This window comes from Anomalospiza imberbis, chromosome 10 (genome assembly GCF_031753505.1).
Source record: "Anomalospiza imberbis isolate Cuckoo-Finch-1a 21T00152 chromosome 10, ASM3175350v1, whole genome shotgun sequence".
Lineage (NCBI taxonomy): Eukaryota > Metazoa > Chordata > Aves > Passeriformes > Viduidae > Anomalospiza > Anomalospiza imberbis.
The window spans coordinates 16,101,470-16,118,929 of NC_089690.1; the positions used below are offsets into that span (position 1 = coordinate 16,101,470).

At 38.5% G+C, this 17,460-nt stretch overlaps 1 protein-coding gene across 1 annotated transcript in view; it reads right to left on the reverse strand.

Moving 5' to 3' along the window:
- The window catches only part of COL4A3 (collagen type IV alpha 3 chain), a 57,656-nt gene that overhangs the window by 18,029 nt on the left and 22,167 nt on the right, over positions 1-17,460 (reverse strand). The window contains exons 14-33 of the mRNA XM_068200909.1: positions 16,207-16,269; positions 15,894-15,950; positions 14,178-14,222; positions 12,708-12,761; positions 12,293-12,334; positions 11,504-11,591; positions 11,107-11,142; positions 10,622-10,786; positions 10,329-10,421; positions 9,507-9,602; positions 9,089-9,159; positions 7,730-7,918; positions 6,694-6,862; positions 5,751-5,843; positions 5,163-5,267; positions 4,217-4,314; positions 2,711-2,861; positions 2,486-2,599; positions 1,553-1,720; positions 360-449 (exon numbers count right to left, since the gene is read on the reverse strand). Of these exons, the coding sequence (XP_068057010.1) occupies positions 360-449; positions 1,553-1,720; positions 2,486-2,599; positions 2,711-2,861; positions 4,217-4,314; positions 5,163-5,267; positions 5,751-5,843; positions 6,694-6,862; positions 7,730-7,918; positions 9,089-9,159; positions 9,507-9,602; positions 10,329-10,421; positions 10,622-10,786; positions 11,107-11,142; positions 11,504-11,591; positions 12,293-12,334; positions 12,708-12,761; positions 14,178-14,222; positions 15,894-15,950; positions 16,207-16,269 (1,987 nt within the window). The remainder of the gene's footprint in view (positions 1-359; positions 450-1,552; positions 1,721-2,485; positions 2,600-2,710; positions 2,862-4,216; positions 4,315-5,162; positions 5,268-5,750; positions 5,844-6,693; positions 6,863-7,729; positions 7,919-9,088; positions 9,160-9,506; positions 9,603-10,328; positions 10,422-10,621; positions 10,787-11,106; positions 11,143-11,503; positions 11,592-12,292; positions 12,335-12,707; positions 12,762-14,177; positions 14,223-15,893; positions 15,951-16,206; positions 16,270-17,460) is intronic.

The following is a 17,460-nucleotide window of genomic DNA, read 5'->3' on the forward strand; positions in this document are numbered from 1 at the left end:
TTCTTATAGTGACTAAACATACAATCCTGTGTATGTTAAATAAATATCATAACGGCATCCACACAGGAGGGAAAAAACCCAACAAAAAGGCTCTGTGCTCTTTATTGGGCAAATCACCAGCCACTTTAAAATTAACAAGAAAAGATGGCAAATCAAAACTCCTAAAAAATATGATGTTGTCATTAAGTCTGCAGACTGTACATATGCAGAAGACAAATTTACCAAAACTCAAAGAAATTCCAGTACAACATCTGTACTCAGGAGTTATAACACACACAAAAATGGATCACAAGACTAACTTGAGCATTGAAATTCCTGTATTCTAAGTGATAAGGAAGGCTGATAAAGCAGTCACTTGCCTTGGATACCAGGGTTGCCTGGTCTTCCAACCATGCCAGGGGGCCCAGGAATTCCTAACAGTCCCATTACACCTGGATCTCCCCTTGTACCTGTGGAGTTGAAGCAGTAGGAACATATTGGTTAGTATTAGATCAGTTAAACACAACATTGCTTCAGAAAACTATACACATACCTGTCATTTCAGTGTTCAATTGCTTGGTTTTTTTTTTTTCCGTTTCTGTAACTGTCCAAGTCAGTCTTCCCATCTTTAACCACAGAATCATGACTTATAACCCCCAAATTACCTAAATTAGCAGCTGCAACAGCTCCTACTAATGAATTAAATAACTAACAGTAAGGATAATGCATCTGAGATACCCACACAGGGATGAGAGATCAGTCATAAGATGTGTGGGAATGACATTCCTTTCAGGCTCAGGAGTCAAAGACAAGCTGGGAAATAACTCCCTCAAATGCCACCAGAAGTCTATGTTTGCATAACTGAGTCAAGTGCTACATGTTTATCAAAAGCTTTACAGATTCTCAATATAAAAAGGCACGCACCATCTCCTTCCCACAGTGTAATGATTTGGTATTAAAGAAAAATCTTTGTTAGAAATAAGAAGCATTATATGACTGATTTGTTTTATTCTTCAAAACAAATTTTAACATATTTCTGAAAGAAAAAAACAAACAAATCAGCCCTACAGAGACCACTTAGCTTACTTAAAGTTAGCTCTGGTTAGTGACAGTTAGCTCTGGTTAGTGACAGAGCTTGATCTGACTGTCAGATTCTAGATCTGAGCTTATAAGAAAAAGAAGCTGGCATTACAAACTATTTGAAAAGGGATACTGAGTAAGAACTAAACACTTGGCACTTCCATTGTGCTGGGGGGAGTTTCTTTGAATATTAACTACTTCATTACTGTATAAAAACCTACTGTATTATTTATACATTACAATATAAAAAACTATATAAAATGCTGTTTTCAGAAGACTATTATAGAAATACACTGTCAAGAGACACTGTGTCAAGAGACCTTCAAGATATGCTCATCTGTTAAGGAAGAATGATTTATTAGTTTTCCATAAATATCTCAAAGATAAATGAAAGCTGTTGATGGAAAACTATTTCAGCATCTTCAGTCTGGAAAAACATGACCTTTCTGCAAAGACTCAGTTGCTACATCAAAAATACTTGGGGAAACCTTACCTGGCAAACCAGAGATTCCTGGCCTTCCAGACTGTCCCTTGGGGCCAGGTAACCCCGTATTTCCCTGAAGACCTATTAATCCAGGTTCCCCAGGCCTTCCGTAGATTCCCGGGATACTCAAACCAGGAGGACCTAGGTTTCCTTTTGAGCCTTGTAAACCTCTTCCTCCTATGAAAAGTGCAGGACAGTGAGGTATGGTAGATCTGTCTGAAAAACAAACCTTCATCTCTATCTTTACATCATAAGCATGAAACTCTTCTTGAATTCTGCCTGTTTGAGGCTAAACACGAGATCTGTAAGGCAACAAATACGTTCAGAAGATCTTATGAGGGCCGTAGGTTGGGATTTTTGAAAAGAAGAAAAAAAAGTGAGAGTAGACAAATCTGTTCTTTCCCAGAAAAAGAAAAACGCAAACATGAAAACCCCACCAATTTTGCATTCTTTCTTTATAATTTTTTTTAAACCTTTCTGATCATATATAGGAGAAGGAATGTGCTGTATATCTGAGTGTGTTTTTTTGAAAGGAAAATCATATGCAGTACTGGCAGGTACTTTTGGCACGGTAAATTCTTTTCCTACCTAGCTGAGCTTTTCCTTTCATTTATTTATCAATCCCATTACACCACAGAATCTAAGTTCAGTCTCACAGGGGAGATATGTCTGAAATATCTATCCCTTTTCCTGTGGAATTTGTGTCAGTTTGTAATTACTCTTTATACTGGCCAATGGAATCTGGATCTTAATCCATCTTCATCAGTGCATGTGCTTCCTCCCATCTACAGAAAAAGCATCTTTCAAATGGACTCCTGTTTTCTTGCATAGTGTTCCATAACCAATATCCAGAAACAATTTCAGCTCCCTTGGCCATTGGAAGGCAGAAACAAAACCCAGAGTCACCCAGTCAAATGGCATTTTTGGGTCAGAAAGTCCTACCTGGTGGGCCTGTAGCTCCCTGGCCACCTGGCAAACCTGGCAGGCCAATAAGACATTCAGCAGGTTTTCCTGGAAAACCTGGGTCTCCAGGAACTCCAGGTGAGCCACGATCTCCTAAAAGACATGAGAGTGGATTCACAGCCAAAGGCTTTCAGTGAACATTGTTTGACTTGATTTTTTTTTAAATAACATGCTGTGCTTCCTGAGCTTCTCTGGCAGCATTACCTCTTAGGCCATCATCACCATCATGCCCAGGATGCCCTGGTAGGCCTGGGAGTCCTGGAAGTCCACCTTCACCTTTTGAGCCAGGACTGCCGTGACCTCCTGGTGAACCCATTCTTCCTGGCTCTCCAGGAATAACCATGCCTGGCTCACCCTGCAACACAGAGAAATGTAAACAATCCTTTCTGCTTTGCAAATCTGCCAAAATATTTTCTCCACTGGAGTAATAATGACCTTATTTTATTAGGGTAATTCTCTTTATTCCCTTTGGATCTTTCGCACAATAATTTCTAATGGTTTCAATTCAGCAGACCACTGGATATTCCTTGTTGGCTAGCTGAGTAATTCATCTAGACAGCTTTTAAACTTTGTCTCCTAGCCCTAAGAAGTTGCTACTCAGCAATGCAAGACACTTCCCTCCATTTGGTCTTTACTGCATTGAGATGCCTTCTGTAGCTGTGAAAAGTTTTGAACATCTATCTAAAAGTGGGGGTGAAGTTTGTGCAAATGTAACTTTTCCTTTATTTTTATACCATAGTCATATATTTAAATAAAATTATTTATCTAAATGATCGAGGTCAGCACCCAGATATGCCTCAGGATACTCAGTCAGTTGTTGGTGTTTTTTAAAATCATTCTTCTGAACACTGTTGTTCATGAAAAATGTTTTTATCACAAATGTCCCAAGTGCATTCTCTGACTGGAAAGTTTGAATTAGTAGGTTTTTAGCTGACTGACTAAAACAAACAAAACAACTGCTGGTTGTTTTGAGTACCAGTAAATCCTTAAGTTCATAAAGCAGCTCAGTAGACCTGAGCTTATGCTAGTCACTAATGATACACTTGGAGCACATAGGCCACTTCACATCCAGATGTTCTGTGGCATCAAGTACAGATTAAAAAAAAATTCACAACCTCAACCGCCTTCCTTTGTCATGTCAAAAAGCACACAAAAGAATGACATACAGGCACAAAGACATGCCGTGTGTTCAAATAATGTAGGTGTTAATACTTTGTTCAAAAATTGAATCCTAATTACAGAGTAGTGAAGAATCAGTAGATTAGCTTCTGTTAATCAGCAAGAGTGGCTGCAGTATTACCTCCCACCTTCTTTCTTCATGCTTCAATTGAACAGAGCACTTGCTTAAAATAAATACATACTCGTGAATGACCCCCACCAAATACATGCTTAATTGGATTTTTGAACAGGCATCTTTTCAGCAGCTGTGGCCTTATTTTTTTTGCTGTAGGCAATGCAATATCCTCATTGTGGTCTGAAAGCTGAAGTGGGAAAACATCCCAAACACTTGGAATTCAGAAATCTTGTATTTGGATCTAAAATTTTGGCTTGAGCCCCTTTTTATAGAAATAATTTAATTTCATAGTTTGTGCATAACTAGTCAAGAAATTAAGGAATTCCTATATTCCTTACAATTCTAAATTATTTGCTCAATATACAATTGAATGAATAGGACCAATGGAAAAGCTCGTGCTGTATTTCTAACCAAACCTTTTGTCCTGGTTGTCCTAGGTTTCCAGCTCGGCCTGGATCTCCAATCTTTCCTTCACAACCTGGTGGCCCTCTGCCTCCTGCAAGTCCTTTATCTCCTGCGAAAGGAATTCAATGGCAGTGCAGATGCTTTGTTTTACAAAAGGGTACTTGCATGTGTGCAGTTATGAGCCTCTGACACTAATGCAGCTTACGTGACCTGAAGGGAGGATCTTGATTTCAGAGCTAATGTGACACACAGCATCTTGCTCCTTACATATTCACTCAAAATTGACTGTAACATTGCTTGTTAATTAATTGACTTGAAGCAAGTCACCATTCTTTTTTTCAAGTGAAGCCATTCTGATGTCAGTTCCCTACTGTTCTCTTTAGCAAGCAGCTTGGTACAAGTTTCAGTATCTGAGGGTTTTTTTGTTAACTCCTGTCCTTACAGGATTATGAGAATTTCCTAGTATTTCTAGGGTTCAAGGGGAGTTATAACTTTGCATGAGGAATGGCTAAATTTACAGTATTGAAAATACTTCATATTATTTGCATATTAGAGAAGGTATTGCATTGTACATAACCAAAACTGATTAAAAATAAAGTACTGACACTTATACAGCTCTGTCTCTGTAACACGCATCCAGGTAAAGAGAATCCATCTGAATTAAGTACAGCACTCAGATGAGATAGCTGCACCTGTTTAGTCAGTATTCCAGCAAGCATCAATGTCTTTAAAAATATTTCCCTACTGTTAGCTTTGAGACTTCATACTCTGAAATACCTCAAAATATTCAAGCTTGCGATTTCTATTGCAATTTTAAGGCAGCAAATTACAAGACTGCTAAAAACGCTTATCTGTTTGCTCATTGATTTTCTTTTTTTAACTTGCTAATTATTTTAAAGTGTACTTAAATTTTCTTTTTGGTTTTGCTTTTTTTTAAGATCAAAAAGACTATTTTACCTTTTGGACCTGGGTTCCCAGGAAACCCAAGCCCAGGAAAGCCTGTGTCACCTGTTGGTCCTGAATGTCCTGGATCACCTGGTTGACCTCTTGCTCCAACCCTACCTGCCCAAAGAAAATAAATAAACTGAATTATCTTACCACAGAAGATCAACTTGTAAGATTATGTGTATTATAGTTTATCATTATAAATAAGGACACAGCTGTAGATTATATTAGAATTTAGACACTGTTTCTCGACTGCAGGTTTTCAGTTAAAGTGCTAATTGCATTCACAGTGTCAAAGCATTTATAAGTCTGTGAGTTAAATTTTAATGCAATCTGGCCAAATTCTAGACTCCTAGAAACAGCTACATGCAGACACGAATCTTCCACTTCTTGAAAGGTTCCAAACACACACTTATAGGGGTGAGGCTTGAAACAGAAACAGCTATAAAAACAAACTACCATAAAAATGTTAAAAAACTTCCTGTGCTGTTCAGGACAGTTTTAAGGACTGTTTTAAGCAAGGACAGTTTTAAGCAAAGATGCCTTACAGTTAACCAATCTCTGATTGTGACTATTTTACTGATTGAGTGCTGTACTTACCAGGTACTCCTGGGGGTCCAGGTAAACCACGTGGTCCCTGAGGTCCTGGCAATGCAGGTAATGGAGTTGCCCTACTGGTTTCTCCTTTCAGACCTTCAGAAAATACATTATAAAATATTACAAAGGCATATAGTTTGTCAATCTCAAGCATTTAAAAATATGAGTGATCAATCTACTTGGCTAAAAATGTAGTCTTCTAAAGTTGCCATATTTCTGAAACTTGAAAAGATTTTGAAAAGCCTTCACATCCTGGCTTCATTAAGTAAAAGCATTTTATTGACACCTGCAGCCTTCCTCTCAGCCCTCCTGCAGTCTAGGGGAGATGCAGAAAAAGCAGCACGAAGTCACCAGGAAAATGATGCAACTGAGAAGTGCTTAAATCTTCTACTCCATGTCATAAAAGCTCAATGGGCATTATCTTTAAGCAAGCTTGTTTCTATCTGCCACCCAGCTGAGTTCTTCCACTAGTAGTTTCCAACACTCAAAAATTGTTATGCCCTTTACATTTAACCCACTGACTTAGATTACACTAATGGTGACGACTGGCTGCATATTTGAATAGTTTTTGTTTCCACAGAGAGGTCAGTCAAGCACTAGAACACACTGCCCAGAGATAATGTGCTGTCTCTGTTCTTGGAGGTTTTCAAGGACCAACTGGATAATGATGCCTTGAGTAAATTGGTCTGATCTCATAGCTGTCCCTGTGCTGAGATGAAGTTCAGACTGTACAGAGTCCCCTCCAAACTCAATTATCTTATCACCCTAAGATTTTTGATACTCTCTTCAGTGGTACCAAAGATGGGACAATACTCTGGAAGTCCCATGGCAAGGAGAAGTTTCCCATGTTTCATAAATTATGTCTTTGATTTCAATCTATCTCTGCAATTTTAATGAAGTACTCCTTAATATAGGTAAAACACAGTAAAATAGGGAAGTTACAAACCAGCTTCTCCAGGTAATCCGGGTGGTCCAGGTATTCCTTTAGAGCCTTTAAAACCTCTTACTCCTTGTGGTCCATAACCTGGCAGTCCAGGAAGCCCCATTTCTCCAGGAAGCCCAAGTCTACCAGGCAATCCAGGTAGTCCTCTATCTCCTTTTGATCCAGCCAATCCCTAATGATTACACATGCACACCAAGAATTACTTGCTTTCCACACCAGCTTTCTTAATAAAATTCCCATTTCTCTGACTATAATCTTGTATTATTTTAGTAACAGAGTAACTCTGATAATTTAAGAAAAAAAATTTTGTCTGATTTACTTGTAATTTAATGAATAAATTTGAATATCAATGGTTATAAAGAGAGGGCTTTTAAGAGGGAAATACTACAAATAAATATAATTATCTGACTTTTTTCCAATCATTGTGTTGTTGCACTGTACACTTTTCTTCTGTTTTAAACATATTTAGCAAAAAAACCAGACGCACATCAGTTCTGACTCTCCTTGAATTCTGTGGATTCACGTTTATAGACATTTATATCTGAATCATGTTAACAGTTTCTCAGCCAACATAAGACAACAACAATTGTTAGTTTTTGTTTCTGCTGAGCTCTGCCCTAACAATTCTAATTTTATGGTCAGTTCTCTGAAGATTAACCCATAAAGACTGAGCAGGAAGTATTTGAATTATTAAGCATTATAAGTAGTGATGAAAATCCTTTCTAAAAAAGATTTTATCCATCATAGAAATCCAACAGAATGCTCCAGTATCCACATCCAAACTAACAGCTCACCAGACTAGTGAGGTTTTTCAGCAATGTGTACCTATACTGGCCTCATCTCTCTCTGGTATTACATCAGAATATTTCCTCTCCTCCTTTCATGCATATTGGTTGTTACAGTTGAGGACAGTACCCTCAGTCAGGTAGGGGATATTCAGCTGAAATATCTGCATAGATTAAACAGAGTGTTGTACAAGATAAAACACTGACTTAGGTTTCCATGACTTCCATATTAATTGCACAAAGTGCATACCCACCTCTTCACCTCTAGAACCTTTGGATCCTTTAGAGCCAGGTCTTCCCAGCAATCCACTTGAACCTCTTCTTCCTTTTTCTCCCCTGGGTCCTGGGTCTCCTTGCTCACCTTTTGGCCCTTCTGGATGTACATATCTTGGCTCACCTTTTGATCCTTTACGTCCTTGATCTCCTCTTAAACCTGGAGGTCCCTAAAATAGAGTTATCAAAAGAATTTCAGTGCTAGATGAATGTAATTTGTTTTCAAGTTTTCTTTTTTTTTTTCAGAATTAAATACCCCAGAGTATTAAATACCTCTCCCTATTCTCATTTTTATTCTCTGTAATAGCACACTTCAATGAATAAGGTTTTGGGGTTTTTTGTCTTTTCTTTTTCTCCTGCTTTTACTTCTTTTGGCAAGACTACCATTTCATTTATGCTACTACAAGCAGGAATAATGTAACAATTTAATGAGTAAGACCATGGCACAAAAAGAAGGACTTTAAGACCTAGTTAGAGTTTTCTCCTCCACACTGGAATATTTCCCCAGGGACACTCTAAGTGCCATAGCTGGCTCTGTTCATAGTTAACTTCCCTCTCCCTTCTCTCCCCCACAGGTTACAAAGCAGGTACACTATCCCAGCTGAAAGCGCACTGGGCTCTAGTGATCTTGGGCTCATGAACTCTTAGGGGGCTCCTGGAAGCCTGTTAGCAGACTCATTTTGCATCTGTACAGCAACCACCACAACTAATACTTGTGCACGTTTTTTTATTAGACAGCACAGGCTGTACTTCCCCATAAATAATTACTACTACAGGCACAAGCTAGCACAACCAAATGACATGTGTGTGGCAGCAAGTGGCAGACTTCCCTCTTCAAAACATTTCCCTGGAGGGAGTGTCCTTTGCACCCCTGAAGAGGGTATGATGAGAAGCAAGCTTCTCTGCACAACTGGGGCTTTAGCAACTCCTGAGTATTCTGGAAACAAGAGAAGTAAGAAGTCTGAGAAAGATCACAGCACTCAAAAATCCATATATGCTTTACAGCCACTGCCATGATTATTGAATTATATAAAGGAACAGAAGGTAACTCTAGACTACTCATACCAGCCAGAACAAGCAGCACAGGTTAATCACACAGGTATTTATTTACCTGCCTCACTGCCTGGGCTAACTTGCTGTGCTGAGCAACCAGGCTCATGTAAAGCTGCGTAAGCCATTCATCACATTCTCTGCCTTGCCTCCCATGCTGACACATTCATTACTACAGGAAAAAACCTGTTGAGATCACCCAGTATGACACTGCACGTAATATGAGCCATGAGTTTTCTCTGAAATAATTCTTGTGAGATCTGAATGTTAATCTGAAAAACCAGTCTTACTTGAGCCCCTGGAAGCCCTGGTGTGCCTGGAGAGCCTGGAGAACCTTTTGGACCTGTTGTTCCTTCTCTACCTGCAAAAGAAACATACATATTTTGCAAAAAAATAAAAACAAGGACATGGATTTTGACAAGCTCCAATAATTGCACCCAGTATTCAATGTTTCAGTTGTTACAGTGACTACTCATCATAGACTGAGCTGGCTTCAGGCTGCACCTAAAGCCTATCAGGTCTCTGAGTTCCAATCTTTAAGGGCTTGTGCTCATATCAGCAGAGGGAGCTGCCCCAGGCTCTCCCACTCATCACTACATCAGGGCTAGTTCAAGGACTGCAGGCTGCAGACATGTGCACACCTAGTTCTCATGCTAAAACCAAAATCATTTGCACTCCTACTATTCTGTTAGGAGCAAGAAAATTTACCAGGCATGCCATCCTGACCACGAGGCCCAGGAGAACCAGGAAAACCAGGCATTCCCGGAATGTAGCTACAATCAGTACACACACGAGCATCATCACCTGGAATGAAAACAAATCATTAGTTGTTCCACAGCAAGTCATTTTCAAGCTTAATTAATGTGCAACTTACTTTGTTGTAGCTAACACTTTTTGGCCAAGAGGGGTAAATCATGGCCTTAATGTTGTTGGAAGATCACTTCTAACACAGTACTAAATTACTTGTGGTCAGAAAGTCAATCAGAACTGACTGCAATTAATTGAAAGGACAGAAACATTTGGTTTAAACTTGATTTTTTCAAGTCAGGTTTTAGCAAAGTTTGGATACAGTCACTTTACTGATAAGCCAGACTCTAAGTGTACGTAAGGGACATACATTTCCAAGTAACAGAGCCCTGCAACACTCAGGGTCATTCTAATGACAAGCAAAGGGCAAAGAGATTCAGCAGCTCCTGTGGGTGGAAGTTGCAGCTTCTTTCAGAGATGAACTCTCAGCAAGAACATAACAGAGTACAAAGCCCTACCAATCTGTAGTAACTGCTTGTTCCAGTGAAGACCTACACCCTGCCACAGTTCTGTACAACTCGTGTGCAGCACTGGCACATCACTACTCTTTCAATTGATGTAAGGGGAGGAAGATATCTCACTATCCCTAATGAATGTTCTTAAAACTCTGAACTCAGCAAATTATTTAAAAGGAAAATTAAATTTTTAAAAACTCTAATGAGGATCCATGAAGATTACTAGATTGTACCATCTACTTCTGAGTGACAGTTATCTGAAACCGACCTCTCATGCCAGTATCTCCTGGAGGTCCTGGAGGTCCTGTACACCCTGGCTCTCCAGGAAGTCCTGGCAGGCCAGTTCCAAATGTTACTCTACCTGTTAATGAAATGAGCATGACACCATTACATCACAGATTATTCAGACAATTCTCTACTTGCTAAGGGAGAAAAAAGTTGCAGGGATGAGCTGGAAACAGTATTCTGATCCTTATGGGTCCCTTCCAACTTGGGATATTCAACAATTCATTTAAAAGAGAGCTACCTGGAAAAATCCAAAACACCTGCAATTAGAAGTACCTGGTTCTCCTGGAGGACCTGGCAATCCAACAGAACCAGGCCTGCCAGTAATACCAGGCAGTCCTGGAGGGCCTACTATACACAAGCCAGATTTTCCTTTCTCTCCTTTTGCTCCTTTTGGCCCAGGAAATCCTGGGGGACCTCTCAGACCAGGTCTTGACACACCTAATCAAAGGGGAAAAATACAAAAACAGCATTAAAGAAGAAATGGCATCTGAAACCTAAGTACTCAATAAGATGAGTGACAGACAAATACACCAAGTTCATCCCACAAATCTTTTTCTATCTTGAAATATATCAATCAAAGTGAGAATCTACAGACATTTAAAAATTATTTTTAACCTAAGAACTTGGCCCATCAAAGCTCTTGGGTGACAATTTTTTAGCACTTAAAGATATTTTTAAAGTAATCTGAAACTAATATTTGACAAAGCTGATTCAGTGTAAGAGACAGGAAGAACATTGTATTTTATTATTGCAAATACCTGGTCTACCAGCAGCTCCAGGAGGACCCTGCGGCCCTGCAGAAGCAAGATATTAAAAACTTGAGTTAAACTACTCTATACTCTACAAAGTCACTGTTCAATAGCATTGAACACAAACTTTGATCATTTGCATTTTAAGCCTAAAATTTAAAATAAGAATTTGGTTTTTCCTGAGTAGGCATCTACCACTCTAAGCAACTATTGCATATTGGCAATTATTTTTAAGGGTAAATAATGCTATAAATCAAAATCTCAGAATACATTTCAAGTCAGCAATTAGATGTGAGTCTAGGAAATAGTCTTGTAAAGGCAGAAGGTTGCTGAAAACGCAGTCTACAATAAGCCCTTTGACGGGACTGTTCTTACTACAGGATTGTAATTTTGATATCCCACTCACCAGGCATGCCACGTTGACCTTTTGGTCCCGGAGTTCCAGGGGGTCCTTCATCCCCTTTTTCACCAACCACATAATCATAATACTCCGTCTCAAGAGAAAGGTGGTAAGAAAAGTAGTTGCAGGAATGAAGTGAAAAGCACAGTACCTCACACTGAACACTTGATTAAAGCAATGTTTTGATCTCATTCATAATTTTGATGTTCTGACACCACTAGACCTTACTAATTACAAGCAAGCAGAAATGAAATCAAAATTGTTATTAGCAGCAGTGGTTTTTTAGTATTCTGTCAATATCACAAACACTTCAGCTTTTTACAAAGCTATTTCTTCTGAACAATTTAGGCAGAAGGTTTCCATTAGGTGCACATGGAGCCTTTATGAAAGCCACTAGGGAGACAGCATGACTAGACAGGGAAACAGTACTCATACCAGCTTTCTTTCATAAAAAGTGTTCTTTGCATTTTAAAATTAAGGCCCCCTGTTCTGGAAGTGATTAGAAATTGATTTAAATATTAACTCCTGTGAATTTTTGTAACTGTTCTTTGACAGTCCAATCCCCTGCCAAAATTGCTGGATCCAGGTGAGGTCTAATCAGGCATAGATAGTGTATGCAATTCCATATGAAAGATGATCTCATCTGTGTGAGAATCACAGCAATATCAGTATTTTGCAAAAGCCATGCCTGATTAGAGCATCACAGGATATCCATTATTGCCTCATGCAAAAAATTTGGATTTTTCTTAATATAATGGTTTAGAAAAATGATATATAAAGGTAATTTACACTTACTCGACCACAAGCTCCAGGTGGACCAGGGTTTCCTTTCATTCCCTTCATCAGAGATAGGTTTGTTTATTAAAAACAATATATGGAATCACATTTACCCACTGTTACTTCAGTACATTGCTCAAAACTTTAAAAAAAATCTGTTCCTGACTAGTCCTTCACCACCCTGTGTCTGTTCCTTACACAACTATTCAGCTGCATACACCAAGACCTACAGGAACTCATCAGCAAACATAGATGGACACCAGTTCAAACATGATTTGTTACAGCTGATCCATTCCCTATTCCATGATACCCTTACTTATCTTTTAGGCCAAGTGAAACATTATATACACAGTGATAAATAAAATTATAAAGTAACCTCCAAACATACCTTAACCTCATCCTCAAAAGCAATAACAAAACTGTTGGACAATACCTTAGCTCCTTGCCTTCCTGCCAGTCCTGGCTTGCCCTGTTCACCCTTTTGTCCCTGCAGGTGACAGTACACAGATTTATAAGGATATGATCTTATAATTTTATAATCTTTTAGCACTGACAGCAGTAAGATCTAAAATGTAAAGCTTTAGTCTTCCATGGTAATGGGAAAGTGAATGCAACTTGCTCAGGAGGAGAAACTGCAGTGAAAGACCCAGTTTTGAGGTACAGCTCCATGATTGTAGGAAAAGCTGCAAGTGTCCCATCCAAAGCTGCATTTATTACAGCACACTCTAACACTCCCAAGGGGGAACTGCTCTGCATGGCACAAGTGTAGGAGTTTCTAATCTGTTCTCCCTCTGCAAATTATTCCTGAAGGGGAGAAAATGTACACAATGCAAGAGTCTTGCATTCAACACCCTCCCCTAGAACTCAGTCTGTGGGATGGTGCTGATCTCATGAGGTGTCAGCAGCACGAGGAGGGAAAACAGTGCAGACTAAGGCTTTCTGTAAGTGAATACAGGCAAGGGAGAGGGACTTCTTGTAGACTCATGCAGTTGAATGCACTGCTAGTGAGTAAAGCTGAAATGGGAACAGAGCAACAACACGTCTTTGTCATGACAGAAAATTTTCTTTCTGTTAGAGGCAGCAGAGCTTTGTGGTCTGTCATTCAGTGTTCTTCATCAGACTGGAATGTGTTTAGACTGCCTGTGAAGGTCATTTTAGCATGACAAAGATGATGTTATAGTAAGATACATGTGCAATGGACTATTCTGGCAGTAAGAATTTTGGTAAGATATTTATAAGGTCACTGTGACTCTAATGATGTTGTGAAAGTAGAGCTGAAGTAAAAAGAACTGATACTTAACCAATTGAATACAGTATTTCAAAACATTTGAACAACTCCAACTTTTAAATTAGTACACACAAATTATACTATTTTGTTCTAAAGTGGCATATTTTAAGAACTATACGTTGACAAAATTGGTCTAATAGTTATCAGTCATCTTGTTCCAGGCCAAGGCAGCCACGACCCCGACAATAACTTTTCTTTGTAAAACAATGTCTTTGATCCTAGTGATTAAAAACTATTCACTTCTTGATTTGTTAAAGGGAAGGCATAACTCTTTTGAAAAAATTTCGATATGACTAACCAGAAAAAACTCTGTAGAATTAATTTTGCTTAACTTGGAGTGTGTCTCAAACTCATTAGACAGTCAGCAGCAAGCAACAGGTCTTTTTAATTGACATAGAAACAATGACACCTATGAACTGAGCCTCTTCCTCCTGCACATAAATCTATGAGGACATGGTATGTTCCAAGGCCAGCTGCATGAAGGAAATGTTTGAGTGTATGCAAATCAACATTTTGAAACACATTCCACAATGAGAGAAAAGCTATGACAGGAAGACAATTGTCAAAAACAGATGACTATCACTTAGAAAACATTTAGAAGGCTTCCTTCATTACCGGTAAGCCAGGTGGACCTGGGGCACCTTCTTTTCCAGGCTTCCCCTACAAAGGAAAAATGTAAAATAAAATAAACAATTTAAAGTGAGGCTACTGCATTCAAAGAGCATAGCAACACGATGCTGTGCATATAACTGTAAACTGTGTAAACTGTAAAAAACCATTAAGATTATTTTAAAGTATTTATTGATCATAACTGAAGTTCAAAAAACTCTGCAAAACAGGTAGTAAGATACTCCACTGATATTGCTGCTCCTGTGGAGGATTATTTGTGCCAGAGTCCAGCAGTACAAAGTACCAGGCAAGTGCAGAAAGCTTGGTGAAAAATCAGGTTCTTGCAGAAATAAGACAAATAAAACAATACGGCAGCAAGCAGCCCTTCCCATGGTGAGCTTGGAAGGACACTGAAGGAAAACTCTCTGAACCCCACTTCCTGTGTGGGACAACTTGAGGAGAAATTACTTAATGAAAAGGAATAGGGAGTGCACTTCAAAGGTATCAAAGCAGGGCAGTAGATGGAAAAGTGAAAACAGGAGGAGGCAGCATGCCAGAAGTATCTGCTGGGCTCCTGTATCTTGTGTGGCAATAATAAACAACTGTTTGAGAAATTCATAACAAAATAAGGAGACAAAGGGAAGGGAGGCAAAAAATACTGCAAGGCAGAACAAGGCTTTTGCAAGCAGAAGAATGTGAAAGAAACACAGAAGATGGAGGATTAATAACACACTTTGGATAGCAAGAATTTCTAAAACTTTACACTAGTAGCTCAAATTGAAATTTTCATTATGTATAACATAATAACAATGTCATAATGTTATATATTGACGGTATAATAACATTATAACAATCAAGTTTCTCTCTAACATCATAGTTATAGCACCATACAACTGAAGAAAGAACAATCCTCAGGTAGTACCAGGGTCTTGTCTTGCTATATTTCCTTGTGGAAGAAAATGTATTGCAACCACAAGAAGTATGAGAAAAGTTTCAAAAATATATACATTTGGACTGAATAAAATATTTAATTTGAAAATTATTTTTCTTAGTATTACTTTCATAATGTATTCAAAATCTACATTCAGAAAATGTCACAAAACATTTTGATTTTTTGACTATTTTAGGGTTCTTCCCAATTATGTATTGTTAAGTTGCTATGAATTGGTAGTTTTCATTACTAAGACCCTGCATCTGTCATGGACTAGTTTTTATCTGAAAGTTTGAAAGGCATTTGAATGAAGGTAATAGCTTTCCTTTAATTATCTTCAAAAAAAGATATAATCAGGTAAGTTGTATTTAATATGCATGGGTTTTTTAATAAATATTTTTTCATATACTATGATATTAAGGAAGTAACTCTTAGGAAACTTTCTTCTTATCTCCACACAGCTACTGCTGGAACACGCTAAGTCTGCTGCCTTAAGCAAACATGGTGTTTTCTACTTATACTGTTGCACTACAAAGCCAGTATATGTCTAGCAGAGCAATTTTTTACTAAGTTTCAACAGCAGAAACTTTAGAGGGGAAAAAAAATGGAAGCGGACTCACAATTAACTGACCTTCACTTCCAGCTCTTGTCTAGTTTACTGCAGGAAAGAGCTTTTGGATCTCAGCAGATTTGCTCTGAGTAGCAGCGAGACAAAAACTGGACAGCAACACTAGTTCAAAACTGTTTTTCAGAAAGGACTAACACATATGTATTCAACTGTTTGCACACACCTGTGCTCCTGGTTCTCCTCGGTCACCCTTTTCACTTTGAGAATCACCAACTGGCCCCTGGAACAAAATTACACTGAGGATACCCATGCTTTGAAACTCACATTTTCTAAGTTAAATATATATTTCATGATTTCTTATCTTTAAAAAATACAGGTGGAATGCTATTAATAGATATTTTATTCTATTTATTAGTTCTATTCTTGTCATTAAAGGCTGAAGTAATTAGGGTAAATACTGGACTGTAAAGAGTAGCATTTACTAGGTGATGCTGGCTGAACATCTGTATTTAAGGGATTTACTTCTGGTAACTTACTGCAAACCCCATTGGCCCTGGGGGTCCTCTTGATCCTTTTTCTCCTTTTTCTCCTTTCAAGTCCTATCACATAGAAAAGAAGCACTTACTGTGGTGTCTTGGATTATTCTATGCTTACCATTTCAGTCTGGTTCTACAAATAGGAAATCCTTCTTTCACCAGCAGGATTCTTCGAGCAGAGATGGTTCTACTCAAACAATTAAGAAGCAGAAACTTTGTATCAGTGCTCCTGCCTAAGTCTGATGTTCGAAAAAGAAACTGTTTCTGCACATTTCAGAATAGAGCTAGATCAAAACAACCTACCTGTGATTGCATGCAAAAGGACAGCAGTAAATATCCCCACAAATGGCAACAAGAAACAAGAAAAAAATCCAGTAAACCTTAGTTTCTTCACTGGAGCTAGAGCTGCTTCCAAACATAATTGCAGTGGCTACCTACGGCACCCTTGTCTCTGTGGGTGCAAGATTAGACGATGCTACATTGTAGCACCACTGGGCCACGTCCTAAAGTCACTGCAAAGCCAAATTTCATTGTCTAATTACCACCAGGGTAGACTCATGCGCCAAACTAATTATGGAAGGAGTTTTGAGAGGTTTCTAAATCATAATGCCCAATGTTGCTGAAAAATTGCCATTATCTCAAGATAAGCCATCACAGCTGAGATTGGAAAGTGCTCCAGGTGCTCTGTATTTGATCTAAACAAGGAGAGCTGGTGTGCCTAAAAGCTGAACCTCTCTTCTGCAATCTTTCTCTTCCTCAATTCAGTCTTGATGTAAAATTCACTTTTATTTCAGCACATAATGGAGAGGGACTTTGGATGACTCCACAAATTAGATGCAAATTCCATAGGAAAAAGGGAATCAAGATCATGTTGTCCTGTTGATATGTAAATACTTCAAATTCTATCAGCTATTGCTGTTTAATTTCTATATAAGGATGCAATGCAATAATTTTAATTCACAAAGCAATACTTAAAGCTGAATCTGACTAATTCCTTCCACATTTATTGTCTTTCCAAGGCTTTCCATGATTACTCAGGTTTCAGTAAAAATAATGAGAGAAACTACAAAATGTACATCAACATGTTGTAAGCTTTTGTGAAACTCTGGTAGCTCAGAATCTGACATTCTCAATGCCAAGGCCCAGAGGTCAACAAAGCTGTGACTTTGATAGCCATTCAGAACATCCATGTGGATTTGGTGAAGCAGAAGTGATTTACTCTTCATGTACTCTGAGATTCCCAGCAGGTGGGGT